This window comes from Amblyraja radiata, chromosome 17 (genome assembly GCF_010909765.2).
Source record: "Amblyraja radiata isolate CabotCenter1 chromosome 17, sAmbRad1.1.pri, whole genome shotgun sequence".
NCBI classification, from domain to species: Eukaryota; Metazoa; Chordata; class Chondrichthyes; order Rajiformes; family Rajidae; genus Amblyraja; species Amblyraja radiata.
In genome coordinates, this window is record NC_045972.1 from 13848151 (window position 1) to 13872671 (window position 24521).

At 39.6% G+C, this 24521-nt stretch overlaps 2 protein-coding genes across 4 annotated transcripts in view; one reads left to right on the plus strand and one right to left on the minus strand.

The window, feature by feature from the left end:
- plcg2 (phospholipase C gamma 2) overlaps positions 1-3061 on the plus strand; it is a 201703-nt gene extending 198642 nt beyond the window's left edge. The window contains exon 32 of the mRNA XM_033035766.1: positions 2021-3061. Within this exon, the coding sequence (XP_032891657.1) occupies positions 2021-2066 (46 nt within the window). The 3' untranslated portion in view covers positions 2067-3061. The remainder of the gene's footprint in view (positions 1-2020) is intronic.
- Positions 3062-10619: 7558 nt separating this feature from the next.
- sdr42e1 (short chain dehydrogenase/reductase family 42E, member 1) lies at positions 10620-20008 on the minus strand. 3 transcript variants are annotated; one of them, XM_033035769.1, is made up of 5 exons: positions 19586-20008; positions 15796-15894; positions 15331-15447; positions 15140-15246; positions 10620-14579 (listed from the first exon to the last, which is right to left on the minus strand). In XM_033035769.1, exons 4-5 carry the CDS (start codon positions 15211-15213, stop codon positions 13481-13483), a joined length of 1173 nt encoding a protein of 390 aa, XP_032891660.1. In that variant the 5' UTR covers positions 15214-15246; positions 15331-15447; positions 15796-15894; positions 19586-20008; the 3' UTR covers positions 10620-13480. The 3 variants fall into 3 exon arrangements, with proteins under 3 accessions (XP_032891660.1, XP_032891659.1, XP_032891658.1); XM_033035768.1 differs by having other exon boundaries at positions 15796-15897; XM_033035767.1 differs by lacking the exon at positions 15796-15894.
- Between the last annotated feature and the right edge of the window lie 4513 nt (positions 20009-24521).

Consider the following 24521-nt stretch of genomic DNA (forward strand, 5'->3'; position numbering starts at 1 on the left):
TCAGTACCCCGTTCCTGCTTTTTCCCCCATATCCCTTGATTATGTTAGCCCCAAGAGTTATATCCAACTCTCTCTTGAAAACATCCAGTGAATTGGCCTCCACTGCCTTCTGTGGCAGAGAATTCCACAGATTCACAACTCTCTGGGTTAAAAGGTTTTTCCTCATCTCAGTCCTAAATGGCCTACCCCTTATTCTTAACTCTGACCCCCTGGTTCTGGACTCCCCAACATCGGGAACATTTATCCTGCATCTAAGGTAACCTGTCCAATCCCTTAAGGAGTTTATATGTTTCTACTAGATCCCCTTATCCTTCTAAATTCCAGTGAATATAAGATCAGTCGATCCCCTTTTCCTAATCTGACATCAATCAGATAATAATCTGCCTTCTTGTTCTTGCCACCAGTAGATAACCTCACATTTATCCACATTATACTGCATCTGCCCACTCACCCAATCTATCCAAGTCATCCTGCAGCCTCATAGCATTCTCATCGCAGTTCACACTGCCACCCAGCTACCATGTGCTCTAATTTTGCACACTAATCTCTTGTGTGGGATCTTGTAAAAGGCTTTTTGAAAGTCCAGATACACCACATCCACTGGCTCTCCCTTATCCATTATACTTGTTACATCCAGAAACAATTCCAGAATGATTTCTCCTCCATAAATCCATGCTGACTTTGACCAACCCTGTCACTGGTGGCAAAAACAAGGGGGCAGATTATTATATCAATGGGGTTAGGTTAGGTTAGGTAAGGGGGAGGTGCAGCGAGACCTGGGCATCCTTGTACATCAGTCACTGACTGTTGGCTTACAGGTACAGCAGGCAGTGATGAAAGCTAATGGAATGTTGGCCTTCATAACAAGAGCTTTGAATCCTTTCATCCAATGTTATCCAGTAACTAACTGCGCATTCAATTCATCCACCTTGTTATGATGCTCCTCGCATTGAGGCACAAAGCTTTCAGGTTTGTTTTAATATTCTTAGTCCTTCAACTTTTACTTTTCTCCCTTTTGTTTCTGCCCTCAATTTACGACCCTCTGGCTCCCTGCATCGGTTCCCATCCCCCTGCCGTATTAGTTTAAACTCTTCTAAACAGCACTAGCAAACACTATGTACCACTCACTTCCCTGCATTGCCATGTTGTTCTTTGTTCCTCGAGTACCACATGCAGCCACAGTTATGATAATTAAGAGTTAGTCAGATATATGAATAGAAAAAGTTTGGAGGGAAATGGATCAGACGCAAGCAAGTGGAACTTGCTCAGTTTGGCAACTTGGTCAGAATGGACAGGTTGGGCCTGTTTCCATGTTGTATAGATATATGACTCCATGTCCCACACTCTTGCTCTTCACCTGAAGCCCTGTTTTTAAAAAAAAATTAGTTCCTTTTTACCAGTGAGCTTGATTTCAACATCCTTCTGGCATTTTGCTGAATATACATGGCCCATTCACCACTGATTTTATACCAAATATATTTAATTTGATTCCAACAACTCTGTCAGAAGTAGGTTTGTCCATATCTTCTCTACGGCAACCTCCCTCAATACCAAATGCCTTGGTAAAACCCCTTAAGCCTGTCAGCTGTATGGAGAGTGATACCCGGCTCTCAGATGTACCTTCTGAACATGAAGGGGTAGGTAGGATCGTTGTGGAGACATTCAACAATGCCGCAGCAGAAATTCTAAAATTATTTCATTTCATTTAGTTTATTGTCACGTGTACCGAAGTACAGTAAAAAGCTCTTGTTGCGTGCTAACCAGTCCGCGGAATGACAATACATGATTACAATCGAGTCATCCACAATATACAGATACATAATAAAGGTAAATGTTGCTGTCGGGGTAGAGGTTAAAAAGAGTGGAGTAATTACAATACATGATTGTAGATACAAAGAGTCACCTGGGTCGGGCACCATCATGGATCTCATGTTTGTATTGTGCTGAACTTTTGCAGTATTGACCTGTAGAAGTCTAGGTTAAATATTAAAAGGCATTCTTTGTTATTTTTGCTTTTCAGAGGCAAAGATAAGGAAAAGAGAGTTGCTCACACCAGCAAGTTTTAAGTGTGAAAGAAGATTGCCTTTTGTCCACATCCATGGTGCCAACATATTGTACAGCAAAAATATTGATTATTGTAAATTAGGAAATTGATGGTTAATAGATCAGTATATTTAGTGGTTATTGCACTATATCTTGTTATTATTTTTGTTAGATATTAGAATCATTAATCTTCCCACTTCAATAAAGTGCCTTTTATTTTCCACATTAAATGACCTGTTGACTCCAAAGGCTTTCCAAAGAATCTGCCCTACAAATGATAATCAATTTAAAGGTTATCACATTTACAATCCCATGAAATGATCTTCGGATAAAGTAGACATAAAGAACTGCAGATGCTGGAATCATAAGCAAAATACACAAAGTGCTGGAGTAACTCATCGGGTCAGGCAGCACATCTGGAGTACACGGATGGGTGACATTTTGAGTTGGGACCCTTCAGAAACGTCATCAATCCATGTTATCCATAGAAGCTGTCTGGCCCTCCACGAAATTACTCCAGCACTTTGTGTTTTACTCATTTTCAGATGAACTTGAGTTGATTTATCAAGTTTGAACTCTGGTAAAAAACAGATTGGGTTGGCACAGTGGCATAGCTGGTAGAGCTCACAGCACCATAGACCTGGGATCAATCCTGACCTCAGGTGCTGTCTGCGTAGAGTTTGCAAATTCTCCCTGTGACTCCGTGGGTTTCCTCCAGATGCTTCAGTTTCCTCCCACATACCAAAGACATGCGGATTTGTAGGTAAATTGACCTCTGAAAATTGCTCCCCGTGTGTCGGGAATAGATGTGTGAGATAACATAGAACTAGTGTGAACAGGTAATCGATGGTCAGCATGAACTCGGTGGGCCGAAAGGCCTGTTTCCATGCTATATCCTTCAACCAATCAAAATGATTTCAAAATTATTATGGATTGCAAATGGGATTTAAATATTAAAGTGAATTATAAAAATGATAGATTGAGAAGCAAAATACTGCAGATGTTATAAAATTGAAATAAAAAAAATTGCAAATACTCAATAGATCAGGCAATTTCTGTGGAGAGAAATGACATTTAAACTCGCCAACCTTTTTCTGTAATTGAGATCTGATGATGCATCAACGACTTGAACTAGTAGCTCTACTTTTCAGTCTACGGATGCTGTCTGATCAGATGAGTTTATCCCAAATTTTATGTGCTTAATTTATGAAGGATTGAGATTAACTTGATGAATCATAGAAACATAGAAAATAGGAGCAGGAGTAGGCCATTCGGCCCTTCGAGCCTGCACCACCATTCAATATGATCATGGCTGATCATCCAACTCAGTATCCTGTACCTGCCTTCTCTCCATACCCCCTGATCCCTTTAGCCACAAGGGCCACATCCAACTCCCTCTTAAATATAGCCAATGAACTGGCCTCAACTACCTTCTGTGGGAGAGAATTCCAGAGATTCACCACTCTCTGTGTGAAAAAAGTTTTCCTCATCTCGGTCCTAAAAGATTTCCCCCTTATCCTTAAACTGTGACCCCTTGTTCTGAACTTCCCCAACATCGGGAACAATCTTCCTGCATCTAGCCTGTCCAACCCCTTAAGAATTTTGTAAGTTTCTATAAGATCCCCCCTCAATCTTCTAAATTCTAGCGAGTACAAACCGAGTCTATCCAGTCTTTCTTCATATGAAAGTCCTGACATCCCAGGAATCAGTCTGGTGAACCTTCTCTGTACTCCCTCTATGGCAAGAATGTATTTCCTCAGATTAGGAGACCAAAACTGTACGCAATACTCCAGGTCTGGTCTCACCAAGACCTGTACAACTGCAGTAGAACCTCCCTGCTCCTATACTCAAATCCTGTACTAATCAAGATCATGTACTAATAGGACCAGAATATATTGTGTGTCAGTGTTCCATCTTTGACATTTCCAAAACAGAAGTTGGAGCATTGAGACAAGATGGAATAGGTTGTCAAGTTCAGATATTGACGTATCATCAAAATATATTGAGACTGTTAATAACATATATCATGCAATGCAGAGGAAGAGCAAAGACCAATAAATGTTTTCTGAAGAGAAATGATACTTGGTATCAAACCAAAGAAGTGGCACGCCATGGAAGGTCAAATAGACATGACTAGACCCAAATCAATGGGGAACACACAATTAGTTTGGTCCCGTAGTGAGGAAAGAAAACATTACATCAGTAATTTCAACAGTGTAGGAAAAATACTACAGTCCTGTAAATTATAATTTTTCTTCAAGATTATGGTTGGCATTCAATTATTAGAGAATATTACATCACTTGACAGTTTTCATTAAACAGGTTGGATCATAGGATTGAGTTGAAAATTAAAAGTATTCACAGCATGATATTTAGTTAGTACCAGCCACATCAAAAGGTTCAACGTTTCAAGTAAATTAAGTTCAGAATACCAAGCACTTTTTGTTTGTATTTATAAGTCTATGAAGCATTATGTTATGTTCTTTCCTTTTGATGAAAAATTGTATGGAAGTTTTTTTTCATATAGCTTAACTTATGCAGGCAGGGTTGTTGAACTCAAATTCCCCCCTGCAGGAAACATTAATCTAGAGTATAAAACTGCCTCAGTATTAATTGTGTGCATTTGACCTTTGATGAGGCACATCCGGTATCTGCAAAGAGAGATTTTGGTTAATTTATTCAACGTCGCCTACTTTTCTTGCCTATTACTAAAATGTTCTGTATTTACCAAATGTACAGGGTTCCATTTGTGGCTTATAACTTATTTCCTGATATTTCTTTCTTTCTTTCTTACCAAGATTAATTTAAATATCAGCCTTTTGTGAGATTTGAAAAACTCTGGCTTACCTCCTCCTAAGTAAAAAGGTCGCTGTATATGTACTAACACTTCCAAAGATCCCATTTGCACGCTGTGACTAGTATTTGAGACAGTCTAGCAGGAAATTTCTGCAGTGCAGGCATTTAAGGAAACTGGATTTGTATCTTCAATGGAACCACAAATCACAAAACGATAAATAATTTATTAAAAATCTGATAGTCAGGAAAAAACTGCTATACCATTTTTGTAGTGTAGTAATACATAAAAATGTCTGTAGTGCCACTTTACATAGCAATCGTTGCTTTTTATTTCTGCAGTAAATATTTGCAGAATTATTTTCATCAGAAACTGAACAGCTTTAGGCTATTATCCAATGTACATTCTCCATTTAAATGTACTATATAATTCCATTGTGAATGTATATTTGATGTTAAATCCAAAAATTTGCAATGAATCCAGTCATAGTAGTAGTAGTGGGAAATAAAATACAGAAAGTTCTTGTATGTTTTCATGTTTTGTCATTCCATAATTTTTGCTATTTTGGGAATTTTAAGGATGACAGTAGTTGAGATATATGTGTCAATGGCTGATCAGTACTGACAGGTTGTTGTGGGTGAAGTTTTTGTTTCTATTAAACTAAGTTTAATGTGAGAATTACATATATAAACATTTCCAGTGTGCCTTTACCTGAAGTGCATCACTTCTACAAGTATAATCTCATAAATGTCAAAATCATTGTTAAACACGGGACAGAAAAAATGTTACATTTTTCTTTGAAAACTATTCTCAACTGTTCTGAATAATTACCATTAATATTAATTTCCACTAATTTTAGTTATGCAAAATGTCATTGTGCTAAGATAATGCTTGTTCTATGCATTTTTTAAATGAAGTTAAGAACTGCATCTTTGTTGATTTTCACGAATAGAGTTATGAAACTCATGAATTTTCATCTTTTAGTGTCACTCTTCAAAATGTTGTATGTTTTGGGTCATTCTCTACAGAAATTAATGTAGACAATTTTAAAAAGGTTATGTACATTAGTTCTAATTTGAATGTTAATGTTAAGATGATGCACTTCCGAAATTATGATTCAGTCATTTATCATTCCTGTTGAATCTTGAAAAAATGACTGACATTATCCAAATCATCCAAAGAGTTCTCTGGGAGGCAATGTACTTCCATAGAAAAAAAACAATTGGACAATAAATAGATGAAATATTACACTATTGCATATGTAAGCATCCATCATGCAAACACTGGAGGATAGATAGTAAGGAACAAATGCAATAATGGAAACAAGAAACATAAGCAAAATGCAGGAAATACACAGTATACAGGATAATATATACCTGGTCTACATTTTCAGTATTTTCTGCTCTCTAACATATTACTTACGTTTTTTTCTAGTCCAGTATTTCATTACATCTATTTTAAAATTGAGTTACAAAAACAACATTTGATTCAAACATTTTACAGTTGCTACTGGTAATTACTTTATTGAGCTGAATGACTGCAAATTGGTTAGTAGGATGTGTCTTATTTATATTTTTGTTATTCCTTTCTCTATCTATTGTGTTACATAACTTTGGATTAATCATTTTCTAGTTATGGTGTATTAACAGTTACATTTTAAATGGATTCATTTTTTACCTTATGATTGAAATATTTGCAGAATGAAAAGTAGGTCAGTGAATACAGTTTGTGCTATTTCCAGAAACTGATAATTTGTTGTATTTATTTCAGAAAAATATGAGCCATGTTGAATTTTATTTCCATTGCTTTCTTTAAAAAAAAAAAGGAAATACATTTGAACGTCATTGGAACAGTCAAGTTATGCGAAGTGTTTCCGAAATTCATTTGAGTTAAAAGTGACTAATCCTGGTTGATGCTGGATACAATCAGTTTGAGTTTACTTTGCAGCCATGCAGAGTATGGTGTTTTATGTAGTTTTATGCTCTTTTAAAAAAAAGTGAAACAGCTCTAAACATTGTGAATTTTGCTTCTTTTTTTTGTCAATTATTTAACATATGCATATAAATAAATTCACATATCTGCATTTCTGTTGTAATGTGTCAGTAATATAATTTGCTAAAATGGTGTTAACCGCTAGCAGTTATAGAACATAAAGTGCCATAACATTTGGGCATTGGGTAAGGATGATTGCATGATTAAAATTGTACCATGTAAGCTTCATGACAAAGGTACCTCATTTATCATGAGGCACGAGATTCCTCTGGGTGTGCAAGTCAAAATTACATTGTATGAATGCACCATATTTTCCAGTCAATTAGATCAAGCATATTGCACAAGGGCCAGAATATAATACAGTCAAGCATTGTACATCATGCATCTGTTTGGTAGATTTACATTTATTTGAACTGCTCCAAAACTGATCCTTAAGGATTGTGCTGTTCTCTAATCTAATTTCTAAAAATAATTTAAAGAATATCTTTAGGGGCCAAGTTTAAAGTAGTCTTTTTTTGTATTTTATATTAGTTTTCACTTTTGCATCAAATAATTCAGCAATCTGTCTTTTTCTTGCCACAAACCTCAATGACCTGAATTTTACTCTGACCTGTAGTGTTGTATGCTCAGGGTTTGCATGTTCTCCCTGTGACAATGTGCTGGGTGCTCCAATTTCCGCTCATATCCCGAAGGAAGGCTAGAAGGTCAATTGGTAGCTGCAAGTTATCCTTAGTAGAGTTGGCAGTAGAAACAAGGTGAAGTTGACAGATGTGTGAGAGAATAGATTGCAAGGAAGTAAGTGGAAACTGGGACTATTCCGAGCTGGCATAGATTTGATAGGAGGTAGCGTGGAAATAGGCCCTTCAACTAACTTGCCCTTGCCGACCAAGATGCTCCATCTTTACTAGTCCCATCTGCCTGCATTTGGCTCATATCCCTCTAAAGCTTTCCTGTCCGTGTACATTCAAATGTATTTTAAATGTTGTCATGGTACCTACCTCAGTTACCTCCCCGAACAGCTTGTTCCGTATACCCACCATACTATGTGAAAAAGCTGCCACTCAGGTTCCTATTAAATATTTCCTTTCTCACCTGAAACCCATGTTTTCTGCTTCTTGATTCACTGACTCTGGGTAAATCTGTTCATTCACCCCGTCTATACCCCTCAGGATCTTATGCACCTCTATGAGATTACCCTTAAAACTTCTGCGTTCCAATGAATAAAGTCCTAGTCTGTCTCGCCTCTTCCTATAGCTCAGGGCCTGAAGTCCTGGCAATATCCTCGTAAATCTTCTCCTCACTCTTTCCAGCTTAAAAACATCTTTCCCATAGCAGGGTGACGAAAACGGAACCTAAACAAGATTCTCTGGTCTGATGAAACCAAGATTGAACTCTTTGGCCTGAATGCCAAGTGTGACGTTTGGAGGAAACCAGGCACCACTCATCACCTGGCCAATGCCATACCTATGGTGAAGCATGGTGGTGGCAGCATCATGCTGTGGGGATGTTTTTCAGTGGCAGGAACTGGGAGACTGGTCAGGATCGAGGGAAAGATGAACGAAGCAAAGTACAGAGAGATCCTTGATGAAAACCTGCTCCAGAGCTTCTGGACCTCAGACTGGGGCGGAGGTTCACCTTCACAACAGGACAACGACCCTATGCACACAGCCAAGGAGTGGCTTCGTGACAAGTCTGTGAATGTCCTTGAGTGGCCCAGCCAGCACCGGACTTGACCCCGATCGAATATCTCTGGAGGGACCTGAAAATAGTTGGGGGCTCCCCATCCAACCTGACAGAGCTTGAGAGGATCTGCAGAGAAAAATGGGCAAAATTACCCAAATGCAGGTGTGCCAAGCTTGTAGCATCATGCCCAAGAAGACTCGAGGCTGTAATCGCTGCCAAAGGTGCCTCAACAAAGTATTGAGTAAAGGGTCTGAATATTTATGTAAATGTAATATTTCAGTTATTTATTTTTAATTACTTTGCAAAAATTTCTAAACACCTGTTTTCGCTTTTTTATAATGGGGTATTGTGTATAGATTGATGATTAAAAAAATGAATTTCATCCATTTTAGAATAAGGCTGTAACGTAACTAAAAGTGGAAAAAGTGAAGGGGTCTGAATACTTTCTAAATGCATTTCTATATGTAAATACTAGACTAAGTGGGACCCGTTGGGAGGGCTGGGCTGGTCACCAACACAATCTTCCACCTCTCCACCAATTCCAATATTGCTCGCCAGTGGGGGGGGGGGGGGCTGTCTGTTGCGCTAGTATGGGCATTGCGGGCCGAAGGTACTGGTTTCCAGAGGGCTAGTATAGACATTGTGGGCCAAATGGATTCTTGTGCTGGCATCCAATTGTTGCAACGATTTTAAAAGCCAAGCCAAGGCAAACAATTGGGCTGCAGCCACCCGACAACCAAAATTCATTTTGTGAACACAAACTTGTTAAAAAAGGCGAGGCAAACAATTGGGCTGCAGCCACCTGACAACCAAAATTCATTTTGTGTACACAAACCTGTTAAAAAGGCGAGGCAAACAATTGGGCTGCAGCCACCCGCAACCAAAATTCATTTTGTGAACTCAATCTTGTTAAAAAGGCGAGGCACACAATTGGGCTGCAGCCACCTTACAGCCGCATCGAGTGGACTCACCGTGGAGTAGACGTGTGTTCAGTGTTATTCGCAGCTCAGAGAGCCATGACCCTCTTGCTTCCTGGGTCTGGCAGAGACTGAGTGAGGCACGACACTTCCGGGTTTTATAGTCCCTCCCCCTGCCACCAGCGGGGGCAGCAGAGAGAATGGGGAATTTTGTAAAAACATTTCTATCTCGATGGGAAAAATCCTCTGGTCCCGGAAGGCGGAGGGGGGCTCTGAGCGAGGTGGCCAAAAATGACGGCCGTAGATGGTGCTGTTCTCTCGGAAATTGCGCCACAGTGGGCCAAAAGCGGTCAAGATCAGACTTTTAGTAATATAGATAGGACACAGAACAGCACTACACGGGAATAGGCCCGTCGGCCCACTAAATCTATGCCATACATTATGCCAAGTTAAACCTCTTCCCTGCCTGCACATGATCCATGAGTTCCCTGCATATCTACGTGCCTATCTAAAAGCTTCTTAAAAGCCCCTTTTGTATCTGCCTTCACCACCACCACCCCGGGTAGCATGTTCCAGCCACTCCTAATTCTCTGTAAAAAAAACTTGCCCTGCGCATCTTTGAAATTTGCCTCTCTCTCCGTCAAGCCATGACCTCCAGTATTTAACATTTCCACCCTGGGAAAAGGTTGTATGTCTACCCGATCTATGCCTCTTATAATATTATGTAGTTCTACCAGGTGTCCCCATAGCATCTGACCTGCCAGAGAAAGCAATCCAAGTTTGTTCAACCTCTCTTTATTGCTAATACCCTCCAGTCCAGGCATAGATTGTTGATGAGTATTAAGAGTATAAATGACCACAAAGAGAGTTTTGCAAATTGCAACAAGTGTTATATTTCAGCATCTAAAATAATGAAAAATGTGTTAATATTGGAATGTGCATGAAAAATGAAGAATATTTCATTTTTCCCTGCATAGAGCAATTATCTACTAAACGAAGCCCATGAAATATGAATCTCATTTAATTTCAACCAGTTGATGGAAATGTTGGAAGATTAGGATGGGATCGGTTTAATAATGGGTGAGATGTTCAGCAGAGGCTTGTTTCCATGCTGTATCTCTCGATGACCATCATATAAAAATACTGTTTGAAATTATGGCTTAAAATATGCATAACTACTAAACAGATAATGTATGCAAGATAAATTTATTAGCAGTAAATGTAACGTTTATGCAAATACCTTTAAAAAATATTCCACAAAATAACTAATTCTTGTTTATGAGTAGTTTCTCTCAGAAAGTTTTGTTTTTTTTTAAAACATTTTATCTTAACAGAAATTATATTAAATGTTAGTCCATCAAAATATCACACAAGCTCACTTTTATTTTTAAGTACAAATATTGTACACATTGATAAGGACACCAATTCCAGAATGTCCAGTTAATAAAGATACATTTCTAGAACTTATCGTGAAAGTAACATCAGAAACCAACCAAAACCCATATTTGCCCTTCATCTGAAGAGTTCCAACAGTTTGATAAAAGTTTAGAGTTGTCCCATCCCCTTTATCTATTGGTCTAAGCTTTGTTGCATTAAATACATTTTGAACATTTACACTGAACTAACAAAGAGTTTGAAAACACATTGATGTATGCACATATTATTTTTTAAGTTATGCATCAAACTGAGAAGATGATCGATTGGAGCCTGTTTCTGCAGTGCTGTTGGTTAATGCATTCACGATGGTGAATGAGCTCACCAAGATCAGGCATTGATTTGTGGGTGGCACAATGATGCAGTGCTAGTACTGCCGGCCTGTAGCCCCAGTGGCCCAACTTTAATCCCGATTTCCAGCATTGTGTGGCAATTTTCACATTTTTCCTGTAAACAGGTGGATTTTGAATAGATGGATTTCACAGTTACCTCTCACATCTCAGAGACCTGCTGGTCAGTATTTTCATTAATTGGTTGTAGAAATATAATCTGTGTTGAAGGTGGGTGGTGGGGGCATCAGGATTGAATTGAGGGGCACAAGAGAGAATAGGTTGCAGGGAAGTAAACTGGGGAAATGGATCAAATACGAATGTACCGCAGAGCCAATGTTGTTTTTGGTTATTGTAAACATAAAAATGAGAGGTTACTTATCAAAAGGCCATCCAATCCTTTGATTCATTACATCACATTCCCTGCCAGAAAATTGGTTTCAAGTTTCTCAACAGACTTTAATACCCTAATCCAATAGCTCAGAGTAGCTCCAAACACATATCAAATTGCTGCAGCTTTTGTTTGCTCAGTTAATAATCTTAAGATACCAATGAAAATAAATCTTTATCTGATCAACATTCTTTCTCCAACCAAAACAGAGATGAAAAATTATTAAACTCTTGACTGTTCGCAGAATGCTACTAGTATAATTGTCCATTTGTTTATTCGCACTGCACACCAAATAATCTATTATCAGAAGCACTCCTGTATGTTAAAGTGTTATATAGTACTATCTCTTTCATCAGCATTTCTGCCTGGAGAATTATGTGCAATGACAATAGCATTAACCTAACTTGAATTTAACCTTCAAACCATTCAAATGTTTTCACTTAAATCTCAGTACGAAGAATAATAATTATGAATATATCAATGAATTAAAAATAAATTAATTTGATATTGTATTCTATTTGTTACCCATTCATTCAGCTTTTTAGAAAGAGATTGTATTAGTCTCCTTAAGCTTGTCATTAACTTTTCTTTATTTTTCTATATCTACATAAACAAGTGTTCATTATAAAAGAGACAAAGTCCAAAGCAATAACAGTTTCAAACAAATGGAATATTCTCTTTTTACTTGGATGAATGCAGCTCTGCCAACTCTTAGGAAGTCTAATATCATCCAGGGCAAAGTTTATTAATCGACTGGTACCGAATCAACCACCCTATGCATTCATTGCCGCTGCCACTGGCTCACTAAGGATGCAGTGTGTACCATCTATGTAATGCACTGCAGTTACTCATTCGGCCACTATGACAGCTCCCAAACCCTTCTACTGAGAACAAAGGCAGCAGGCACAAGGGAACACCATTGACTGCAGGTTTCCCTCCAGATTATACCCCATGCTGCATTTGAAACATCGACCCTTCATTGTCACACAGTCTAAATTCTGGATCTCCTTACCCCAAAATGCTATGGACATCCCTTGACACGAGGGACTGCAGTAATGCAAGTCCCACCACCTTCTCAGCGGTAACTAGAGATTAACGATAAATGCTGTCCTTGCCAACCATGCCCAGATCCCAAATAAAAATTGTTTCTCCCTGAGAGAGGTCAAACTAGTTTCTTATTTAGCACACGTTCTGAAAGGCAAGGATATTTCTCAACTTATCATAACCCATCTTCTACGTTGTAAGATCAGGTTAATTAGTTCTCAACCTACTCCATATATCTCTCCTTGTCTTGATATTAAACTATAAAAGGCAGTGTTTAAAAGTCACTTGGACAGGTACATGAAGAGGAAAGGTTTAGAGGGATATGGGCCAAATGCGAGCAAATAGAACTGGCTTAGATGGGGCATTGCGGTTGGAATGGATGAGATTCCGTATAATTGTCTGATGTAATCTGATGATGGATGAAATCGGACATTTCTCTTTGGATGTACTTCTTTGCTTCTTGGCACTTTCTCAGCATAATTCTTGACTGCTTTCCCATTCTCCTTTTTTCCAACAATCAAAAAGATATAACTAAATAACACAATACCCCCTGAAACACCCATTGATCCAACCTAATGACGACCGTACCACTCTATTTGTGAGACATGTCACCAAAAAGAAGATAATTGCCTTCTTCTGCCTCTTCTGGCCCCAACATTTCTTCCCACAAATTTATGGAAGAACTAAAAGTAGTTGACTACATTAATCCCAGGCTTCCAGTGGCAACTAACTTCCCTTTTACATGAAAATATACATTTTCTATTTTATTATAAACCCGTGCCAATTTTTGAACTTTACCAATTAGGTTCCGGGCTGCAAATAATGTTCAGTAGAGTATTAGGTGCATGAAATATTATGCAGATACTACTGGAAGCCAAGACATGATAACAATCAACAGCAGTATTAAAAATACGACATCCCACATAAAGCGTCTAATGTTGTACATGGATAATTTCCGCCCGTGACCACGGGTTTTGAACCACTCCACTATTTCTTTCAAGCTATGTTCTTGAGGATTGTACCCCAGATCTTTTCTAGCCTTCTGTATGCTGAAATAATGTGTGACGCCGGTTTTATAGACTTCCGTTCGGGTCAGAAATGGTTGAAAATTGTAAATGCGGCCGACAAAATAGTGAACTATTTCAGTTAGGAAAGCAAAGTAATAGATGAGTGAGAGTGGCAATCTAATTGTGGGGTACTTGTAGCCAAGGCCTTCAACCAGTGGTTTGAAAAATTCAAAGTTGTTGACTGGTTTGCCATCAGAGATGAAATAAGCTTGGCCTGCTGCTATGTAATTTTTTTGTCTTGTTAAAGCTTCTGATGCCAGTACTTGTGCAGAAACAAGGTTGTCAACGTGAACGAACTCCACCAGGCAATCTGCGGCCCCATATACAAACTTGAATAGGCCATTCTCCACGTAATTAACGATCCTTGGAAGGTGTCTCTGCTCACCTGGTCCATAGATACCTGCTGGCCGCAGGGCACATGTCCGTAAAACACCAGAGCCTTTCTTGTGCATGGTGCAATTTGCGTGCAGCACCTTCATCTCAGCTAAAGATTTAGTCCTTGAGTAGTGATCTGGGTGAAGATGCAGAGGAAGATATGGCAGCGATTCATCTCCATTTTTAATTACTTGGCCCCCAAACACAACATTGTACGTACTTGTGTAAAGAAGACTTGGTATTCCATTCCTCAGACATGCTTTGATAACATTATCCGTTCCTTTTAGATTAACATCCTCTATCAGCTTTATATTTAGCTGCTCCCTACCAGACATGCCATAAGAAGCTAAATGGAAAACACAGTCTACATTCCTGAATGCAGTCTCCACCTCCAGGTAGTTGCAGATATCTCCTTTTATAAAGCTTACTGTATCAGGCACTTCCACTAAAGGACTGTGGATGTCAAACAGAATCACCTTTAGGCCCATCTTCTGCAGGGTGCAGCCAAGTCTAAAATGTAAAAGATAAAAGGCAGCTTAAATTTTTTTTGCTAACAATAGTTCATTGTTACATTAGATAATTAACATTGGATAGAACAGATACTAATAAAGGTTCACCACTGATATTCTGGCACCCTTGGGTCTAGAGCCTTGCCACATTATCCGTTTCGCCAGACCAACAGGGGTCACGTAATAATGATACAATACAGCTCTGACCCACTAATTATACCCCTCCCATGTCTCAAAAGCACTCAAAAGCTAGAAACTTAAATAAAACAAATATTAAATATAAATTAATTTTATGGCTAAAATTGCATTTCTTGCATTAGTCAACGAGCTGCCCTTAGAAGATCCGACGAGGGCCGAATCGGCAGCTGTCCAAGGGGCCAAGGCACCATCTTCTTGGCAGAATCACGGGGCCGAACCCCACCAAGCTGAGAATTGCCGAATCTGCCTAATTGCGGCTAAGCACTTAAAAAGTTACTACTAACTTCACTTTCAAACAGTACTTTAAGTATTTCTCCATTAAGTAATTACAATTTAATTCACATGTACCATGAAGGACCTTACCTACATCCTAGATAACCTCCCCCACCAGTTATCAGCATAGTTTTGGATGCTGTGATCTTTTCTGATGTCTCCATTTCTTTAGATTAGACGTACAAACGTATAGTGCGCTGTTGAAAATAAAATATAAATATGACACCTCTGAAGATTAAAATAATTTACAATATTACATACTGATGAAGAAAGCAACTTACCTACAAGTTGGCTTTTGGATTTATTGCACGGAAGTGGGGGAGAGATCGGTGGTCATTAAGAATTTTTCATCTGGACTTTGCCCTTTCCAAATTCAGTTTATCAGCTCCGGAGGATTTCTAACAACAAGCAATGAAACATCATCATCATCAGTCTAACAGTAAGTTATATTTAAGAGTTCTTACAAACAACAAACCAGAACCAAAGAGGAAAGTAAAACACATTTTAAAAATAACTTTTTAAACATTTCATAGAAAACAAAATAATATTTGGATATACAAAAGATAGAGGTAGAAATACAAGGATTCTTCTTTGTACAATTAACTTCATTGCATGCAAATGGAAAATTGACATATTTAATACCGTAAATAAAAACATGTCCTGTGTGTGTGCCCATTATCTTCATTCAGTGCCATGCATGTTGTGAAAAGGAGCTGGCAATGACAATTTTCAGCTTCAGCACTTACTGTATCACTAATCATAACACTATATTCAATCCAGGGTTCACAATCTTCCAATATCCCCTGATATCACTGGTCTTCAGGTATGGCAGTGATATCAGGATCCTGCTGTAAAACATATTCGCTTAAAACTTCTGAATGGCGAAAAAAACTTATTTTAAAAACATACTTTGAATTCTTCTGTTTAACTGTAAGAATAGCAAACATGGAAGAATAGTAATCTTATTTTTTTGGTAATGCGGTAATTAAATGTCTATTCCAGTTTCAACAGAAATTATCATTGTTAGATCAGAAATGGTTAGACTACATTGACATACAGGCTGGAAACAAATCAATGGTAGGTAAACTTGTGGATGCGACAAAACAGGCAAGAATGCCACTTGGGAGGTTTTGTTTACAGAGATCTGGCAAAAGAGGTACAATGTGGAAAAATGTTAAATTACAGTAAACCCTTGTTATTAAAGATGACTTTATAACAAATTTTGGTTGCAGCAGACTATCTCTTTAAAAACACAGGCTGCTAGTTACACTGCGGAGACTTGAAATCGACATGGTATTGAAATTGACAAGGCATTGAAATTGACAAGCAATCGCTTCCATCAACACTGAACTATTAAACAATACATTTTGTATTTTGTATTTTTAGCTTGCAGTAACAAATATACAGTTTTAGCTGTTAAAAAGAACTTTGTATTTGATAACGTTATTTCGCAGAGTGAAGTTAGATTATAGAGTCTAACAGCGTGGAAACAGGCTCTTTGGCCAAACGTCCATATTGGACAACATGTCCCACCTGCCTGTGTTTGGCTCATATCCCTCTAAACGTGTCCTATCCATGAACCTATCCAAATGATTCTTAAAAGTCGAGTCCTAGCCTCACCCTCGTAAATCTTCTCTGCACCCTTTCCAGCTTGCACAAAACTGAACACAATCCTCTCTATACAGCCTCACTAACGTCTTATGCAACTGTAATATGTCCTACCAACTTCTATACTCAATGCTCTGACATGGCCAATATGCAAAAAGCCTTTTTGACCACCCCTTCAACCCATGATGCCATTTTCAACAAATGATTTACATGCACTCCTAGATCCTCTGCTCTACAATTCCCCAGAGGCCTACTGTTCACTCTGTGTAGGTTCTTCCCATGTTAATGCTCCCAAAATGCATCACCTCACATTTCTCAGTATTAAATTCAATCAATCAATCAGTTCAATCAACCATTCCTCCACCCACTGTCCAATAGGGAGGTTTCACGGCAGTCGGGTCATGACCCATTACCTGTACTGTTGCTACTACTCCAAATGGATTACACGCGATGAACTGCAGGTAGGCACTTACCATTGTTTCCAGCGTAGCAGGCCCGTTAAAACCCGCTGAAATTGTCAATTTTTGCGCTGTAAATAATTATGGAAATCGGGATAAGCGTGAGAGACATTTAGCCTACTTCAGAATTCCAAAAGTGAGGAGAAATGACGGTAGATAGAAACGAGAGCTGAAGGGGACAACAACAGCCTATAAGTGCATAGCGAACATTGGCCGTTTGCTCACTGCATTTCATCAAGTAAGGCATTATTTGTGTTTTTTCTTGATTCCTTTGGCATCTAAAAAGTTTCAGAAGTGATAAATCTGGCTGTAATTTTTTTAAATCGCTCATGGTTCTCGTGGGTTTTTTACATACAAAATGAAAACGCATCTGAAGAAAAATTTACAGCCAGATTTATCACTTCTGAGAATTTTTAGATACCAAAGGAATCAAGAAAAAACACAAATAATGCCTTACTTGATGAAATGCAGTGAGCAAACGCGATAATACCCAATATTTTCAATGTTTACCAAGCACTTTAGCTGCTGTAGTCCCTTCAGTTCTCGCTTCTCTAAACCTTCATTTCGCTTCACTTTTGGAATTCTGAAGTTGGGTACATGTCTCTCACACTTACCCTGACTCCCACAATTTTTTTCAGCGCAAAGATTCAACATTTTGGCGGTTTTTAACAGGTAGGAAAGTACGCGTTTCTAGCATTAATAACATATACCGGAAGTGATGGATGTCTTCCAGTTGGATTTAGCGGCTCCGTGCGTTGAGCCCTATGACCCAGTGACCTACCGTGCAACCCCCCTATAGGGTGATTTCACGAAAGGTCACTGGAGCGTAAATCCCCACTCACGTGACCGAAATTTTAACTGGGGGACAAGCGTCACTTCCGGTACATGTTAGTGGATGGGAAAACACGCACTTTCACACCCGTTAAAAACATCGAAAACGGCCAGGTTTTGAGCTGCAATTAACGGAGCCAGTCGGGGTGACCGTGTGGAACAGCTACCTAAATTTACAGTCCAAAAAAAAGATAGAAACTAAGGTAAATACAAGAGCGAGCTGAAGGTGTAAAAAAGGCGGAAGTGCTAGCGGACTTTTTTCTTGGAGATTTAAAGATCCAAAATATCGGGAATTATCGCGTTTGCTCGCTGCATTTCATCAAAAGTGGCATTATTGACTTTTTATCTTTATTCATTTGTTATATGAAAAGTATTAAAAGTTAGAAACCCGTCAGTAAAATTGCAAAATCGCCCATGGTTCTCGGGTGGGTTTTAACATGCAAAATGAAAACGCTTCTGAAGCTCCATTTACCATTTAAATAATCGTAAGCTTGCATCTCAGTAAAATTGATTTCCAAACGCATTGAGAGTTTACGATTATTTAAATGGTAAATGGAGCTTCAGAAGCGTGTTCATTTTGCATGTTAAAACCCACCCGAGAACCATGGGCGATTTTGCAATTTTACTGACGGGTTTCTAACTTTTAATACTTTTCATATAACAAATGAATAAAGATAAAAAGTCAATAATGCCACTTTTGATGAAATGCAGCGAGCAAACGCGATAATTTCCGATATTTTGGATCTTTAAATCTCCAAGAAAAAAGTCCGCTAACACTTCCGCCTTTTTTACACCTTCAGCTCGCTCTTGTATTTACCTTAGTTTCTATCTTTTTTTTGGACTGTAAATTTAAGTAGCTGTTCCTCACGGTCACCCCGACTGGCTCACTTAATTGCAGCTCAAAAACTGGCCGTTTTCGATGTTTTTAACGGGTGTGAAAGTGCGTGTTTTCCCATTCACTAACATGTACCGGAAGTGACGCTTGTCCCCCAGTTAAAATTTTCGGTCACGTGAGTGGGGATTTACGCTCCAGTGACCTTTCGTGAAATCACCCTATACTGAGAGTCAAGGGGGAGAGACAGACTAGTCTCAGTCTGAAGAAGGGTCTCGACCCCAAAACGTCACCCATTCCTTCTCTCCAGAGATGCTGCCTGTCCCGTTGAGTTACTCCAGAATTTTGTGTCTATGTTCCTACACACAACAAATGACTTCAGGAAGGTGGACCCCATAATGGCCCATTGTTGGCTGGGGAAGGTGTGATGACAAAAGGGATACCTGGAAGCCGCAGAGGCTGTGGAGGCCAATGGATATTTCTATGGCAGAGATAGATATAAATTCTTGATTAGTACGGATGTCAGGGGTTATGAGGAGAAGGCAGGAGAATGGGGTTAGGAGGGAGAGCCAAAATTGAATGGCGGAGCAGACTTGATGGGCCAAATGGTCGAATTCTGCTCCTATCACTTATGACCTTAAACGCTGTGTTGCAAGCTTCCCATGGGAAATATGAGGTGCTGTTCCTCCACTTTACATGTGGCCTCATTCTTGCATCCCAATTCCATGCACCTCTCCCACATGGCTCCACATCTCCCTCCTCGCCTGGTCCCATCAACCGCCTGCCAGCCCCTGCTCCCCCTCTCACCTTTATACTTGCTCCCCCGCCTCCACATTCGGTCCTGGTAGAGGGTTTCGCCCCAAAAGTCCAGTCATGTCCCTCTGTCCTATATAAACGCCGCCTGACCCTCTCCTTCAGCGCCAGTACTCAGCGCCGCGCCTCAAACTTCCGACCCACTTGCTACCATCAACCCGCCTCTCGCCCGACTAAAACCGCCGACCACCTTGTACAGTGACTCAAAAATGATTCATTTGCGATTTGGCCCAATTGAATACTTCGTCTTAGTACATAAATGTTGGCGGACGGAGCGTGGGTGATTGGTGGGGCCTGGATCAAAGATGGAGCGGGCGCCGGTGCTGCCCTAATCCAAGATGGCGGAGGGTCAATTGATGCTGCTTTGATAGAAGGTGAAGTGGGTTGCGACGCCCTCATCAAAGATGGCGCAGGGACAACTGATTGAAGGCGGGGTGAGGACCAAAGATCTTATAGCATCTGCAGTTCCCTTTTGAACATCTTATAGCGGAGCTCCGCTCTAAGATCTTTGGTGAGGACGGTGACCACCGCTGCGCACCTGGCGCTGCCCTCATCAAAGATGGCGCGGTACGATGCGGCGCAACGCAACGCAATGCGAGCTGCCTTGATCAAATATGGCGGCGGCGGTGTGATTGGCTCTTACCCGCAGCGCAGGCGGAGAGTGGCGAGGAGCAGAATGGCGGGTAAAATAAAGGCCGCCGAATGTACCGCGGTACTCGCTGACTTTGCTGCTATTAATGATGTTCTTGGTGGGTATGGTTTTATCACCGGCCATGGTAGTGGACCATTTATCACACTATTATTCGAGGTTTAATGCGCCTTGTCGTTATCACCCTCAACATCATTGCCAACGGTCTGGGCGCTGTATGGGTGGTCACTGTTAAATGTTGTCTTTTGGTAGCAATGTTACAAAATTTTGAGATTTTAAAAATCAAGTCTGCAATTTTCCCATCAGATAAAGCATAAAACGAAGTTTAATTTGACACCTAATTCACTTTCATATCTTCAGTATTAAAAAAGTTATGGCCATTTTCATACTCGGAAATTAGCATCTTGTTCCCTATTGATTTTCCATTGACTTAACACAAAAGCTGTGATCAAGAACAGTCTAAAGCCCATAACTTTATTAAAAATTAAGAGAATTGAAAGAAATTTTCAGTTATTATAGATTGAAGCATTCTGAAACAAATATTAAACAACCTTACATGGATGACCTGAAATTAAAGCATATAATTAGTTAGTTACCCAATTGTAGCTAATTCCAAAATTCAATTACTAGATCTAAACATCTATCCATTTCTTAAGGAAAGATTAACATTTTTAAATAGCCTAAGTGTCCAAAGAACATTCACACAATAATTCACAATAAAACATGATTTTTAAATCTCATTGACATTAATTTATAGGCCAAATGGAAAGGATTTGTAAATTAATGGCCATTTAAAATCAGCTTGCGAGTGGGATTCTGTGGAACTCGCTGGTTTAGAATGTTGCCATTGCGGTGGATTTGAAGCCCATATGGCATGAAAGATACTGCGGGACTGAATGGGCCCCCAAGTCAGCTACTCGCACCTTAAAATTTGTATAAAGGGATCTTAAGAAGCCCTTTTTAATGTAAAAATAAACAACCTACCTTGCCTTGTCCCCTACATGAGGTCCGTCCCGTTGTCGGGGTTCGCGGCTTTAGAGGATGATTTTTAATCTACTATAACAATTAAATAACCCAATTTAGTTTAAAAATACCTGCAGCGAACGAATTTCGCAGCGATTTTTCGTCAGCAACTAAGTAGGCTGAACAACATCGATTTCAACAGCCTAGAGAAAATCGCGTTTTAAACCCGCCCCCCTCTCAAAGGCGCCAAAGTCGCGCACACGGACAGCGGCAGAACTGCAGCGCCGCTGAAGGTAAGTTTTGCAATATACCTACTTTTGGGGTATATATTGACCCTGATTTCTTTAGATCGAACTTGAATCAGTATTGATTTTGTACACGGTATGAGCATCGACTTCTCTAACTTGCTTCCCCTCTCTCTCCATCCCCTCCCCTTTCCCAGTTCTCCCACCAGACTTACTGTCTCCGACTACATTTTATCTCTGCTTTGTTGTTACCTTCGCCCAACTAACAATGATCTATTCTACATTTTCTTTGATCTCCACTCCCTCTGTCCTGTTTTCACACATTACATGTCCTCGTCTATATACTTCCTTATCTATCTACCGCCCACTCCCTGACATCAGTCTGAAGAAGGGTCTCGACCCGAAATTCACCCATTTTTTCTCTCCAGAGATGTTGCTGTTTTGCTGAGTAACTCCAACAGTTTGTGTCTATCTTTGATTTTGTACCACTTGGTTTATGATTGTATTTGAATTTATTGTGTTGTTCATAGGTTATAGGTCTGAATCTAAATAGGGGGGTTGCACGTAAGGTCACTGGGTCATAGGGCTTGACGCGCAGAGTCGCTCAATCCATCTGGAGGACATCCGTAACTTCCGGTATATGTTATTAATGCAAGAAACGCGTACTTTCCTACCTGTTAAAAACCGCCAGAATGTTGAATTTCTGCGCTGAAAAAAATTGTTGAAGTCGGGGTAGGTGTGAGAGACATGTACCCAACTTTAGAATTCCAAAAGTGAAGCGAAATGAAGGTAAAGAGAAGCGAGAGCTGAAGGGACAACAGCAGCTAAAGTGCTTGGTAAACATTGGCTGTGCAGATATTGGAATTGAAAATATTGGGAATTATCACGTTTGCTCACTGTATTTCATCAACAGTAAGGCATTATTTGTGTTTTTTCTTGATTCCTTTGGTATCTAAAAAGTCTCAGAAGTGATAAATCTGGTTGTAAATTTTTCTTCAGACGCGTTTTCATTTAGTATGTAAAAACCCACTTGAGAACCATGGGCGATTTAAAAAAATTTACAGCCAGATTTATCACTTCTGAAACTTTTTAGATGCCAAAGGAATCAAGTAAAAACACAAATAATGCCTTAGTTAAGTTGATGTAATTCAGTGAGCAAACGGCCAATGTTCGCTAAGCACTCTGTCTGTTGTTGTCCCTTCAGCTCTCGCTTCTATCTACCGTCATTTCTCCTCACTTTTGGAATTCTGAAGTAGGCTAAATGTCTCACACGCTTATCCCGATTTCCATAATTATTTACAGCGCAAAAATTGACAATTTCAGCGGGTTTTAACGGGCCCGCTATGCTGGAAACAATGGTAAGTGCCTACCTGCTGTTCATCGCATGTACTCCATTTGGAGTAGCATGGCAACAGTACAGGTCATGGGTCGTGAAACCTCCCTATAGGTGCAGAATTCGGCCATTCGGCCCATCAAGTCTACGATGTCATTCATTCATGGCTGATCTATCTTTCCCTCTCAACCCCATTCTCCTGCCTTCTTCCAATAATTTGTGACGCCCTAACAAATCAAAAATATGTCAATCTCCACCTTAAAAAATATTCATTGACTTGGCCTCCACAGCCGTCTGTGGCAATGAATTCCACTCGTGTTACCTTGTGCCCTTTAACCTGGAAATTTACTTTTCCTTAATTAAACTGATTATCCACATTTTATTTTTGTTGGGAATTATACGTTCATATCTTGTGTAGTATATATCAGAGGCATTTTTCCTTGACATCTGAAACCAGTTGTGCGTATTTTCTTATTCTAGGATCTGTGCTCAAAAAATTAAATGATTCCCAGAGAGTTGTGAAGAAGTCCATTCAGTGTCAAGAATTACTTAATCAGGTACAGTACATTGTTATAAAAAGGTGGTAACTTTTAGTCTCTATGACATCCTTGAATTTAATAGAATTATCTTTCTACTGTGCCCTTAGTTGGTCCTAAGCTCTTCAGGAGATTTATCTCCTTAAACATATTTGCCTCTTTCTCCTTAATTAATCTTTAAAAGTACCTCTGCCTTAATTGCAGTCTGACGATGTCAAATCTTATTTGTAAACTGCTGCACAAGAGCATTATCAATGTAGCAGAAAGGCACAACCTGTAGAGCTGCTGCCTGACAGTGGCAGAGACCAGGGTTCAATCCTGATCTCGGATGCTATCTGTGTGGAGTTTGCACATTCTCCCTGTAACCTCACAGGTTTCCTCTGGGTGCTCCGGTTTCCTCCCACATCCCAAAGACGCCTCTGTGAATTGTCCGTAGTGTGTAGAGAGTGGATTAGAAAATGTGATAACAGAACTAGTGTGAACAGGTTAGTGTGGACTTGGTGGGCCATTTCCATGCTGTACCTCTAAACTAAATTATTTCTTTAAGGCTTCACAGATGTTGGTGTATATGACATTCCTCTTGTGGGGGAACACAAAAGTAGTGTACTATTTCAGCCCCCGAAGCCCTGCAGTATTCCATCACCACATAAGTGTGGTCAGTTGATATCGTTTAGGTTCTGTCAGTGAGATGATCTGCTGGAAATTATGTGGGTCCGTGTTCTTTACCTTAATGCTAATCTGAAAAAGTCTTTGATATGCGATTTCAATGATAGATTCTCGCACTGTAATTTCTGAAAGCCATAACATTAAGTCAGTGGCAGAAGCCCATACTCGCGGCCGATCTCCTAAAAATCTTCCCAATTCTTTCATGTGCTTTCCCCAGTAGGAATATGTGGGAGAAGTCGACTCTCTTTTGCGTCTCAGCTCGTCGCAATGATAAGGCCTTCAGCAACTCAATTTGGGATGGGGGTGGGGGGGAAGCTTGACAATGAGTTAAGAAGGTTGGGTGCCAATATAATCCAAACCAGATTTTTCTAAGGTATTATTTGTATCTCCTTAAATCGTTTTTAATAAACCACTGAAATACAACCACCGAAATACCCATGCATAGATTACTATTAATTAAGTAAGAATTACTTCAAGTAATTTTATTAAGTAAGAATTAATCCGGGACATATGACAATAAAACCTGCTTGACTCTTGA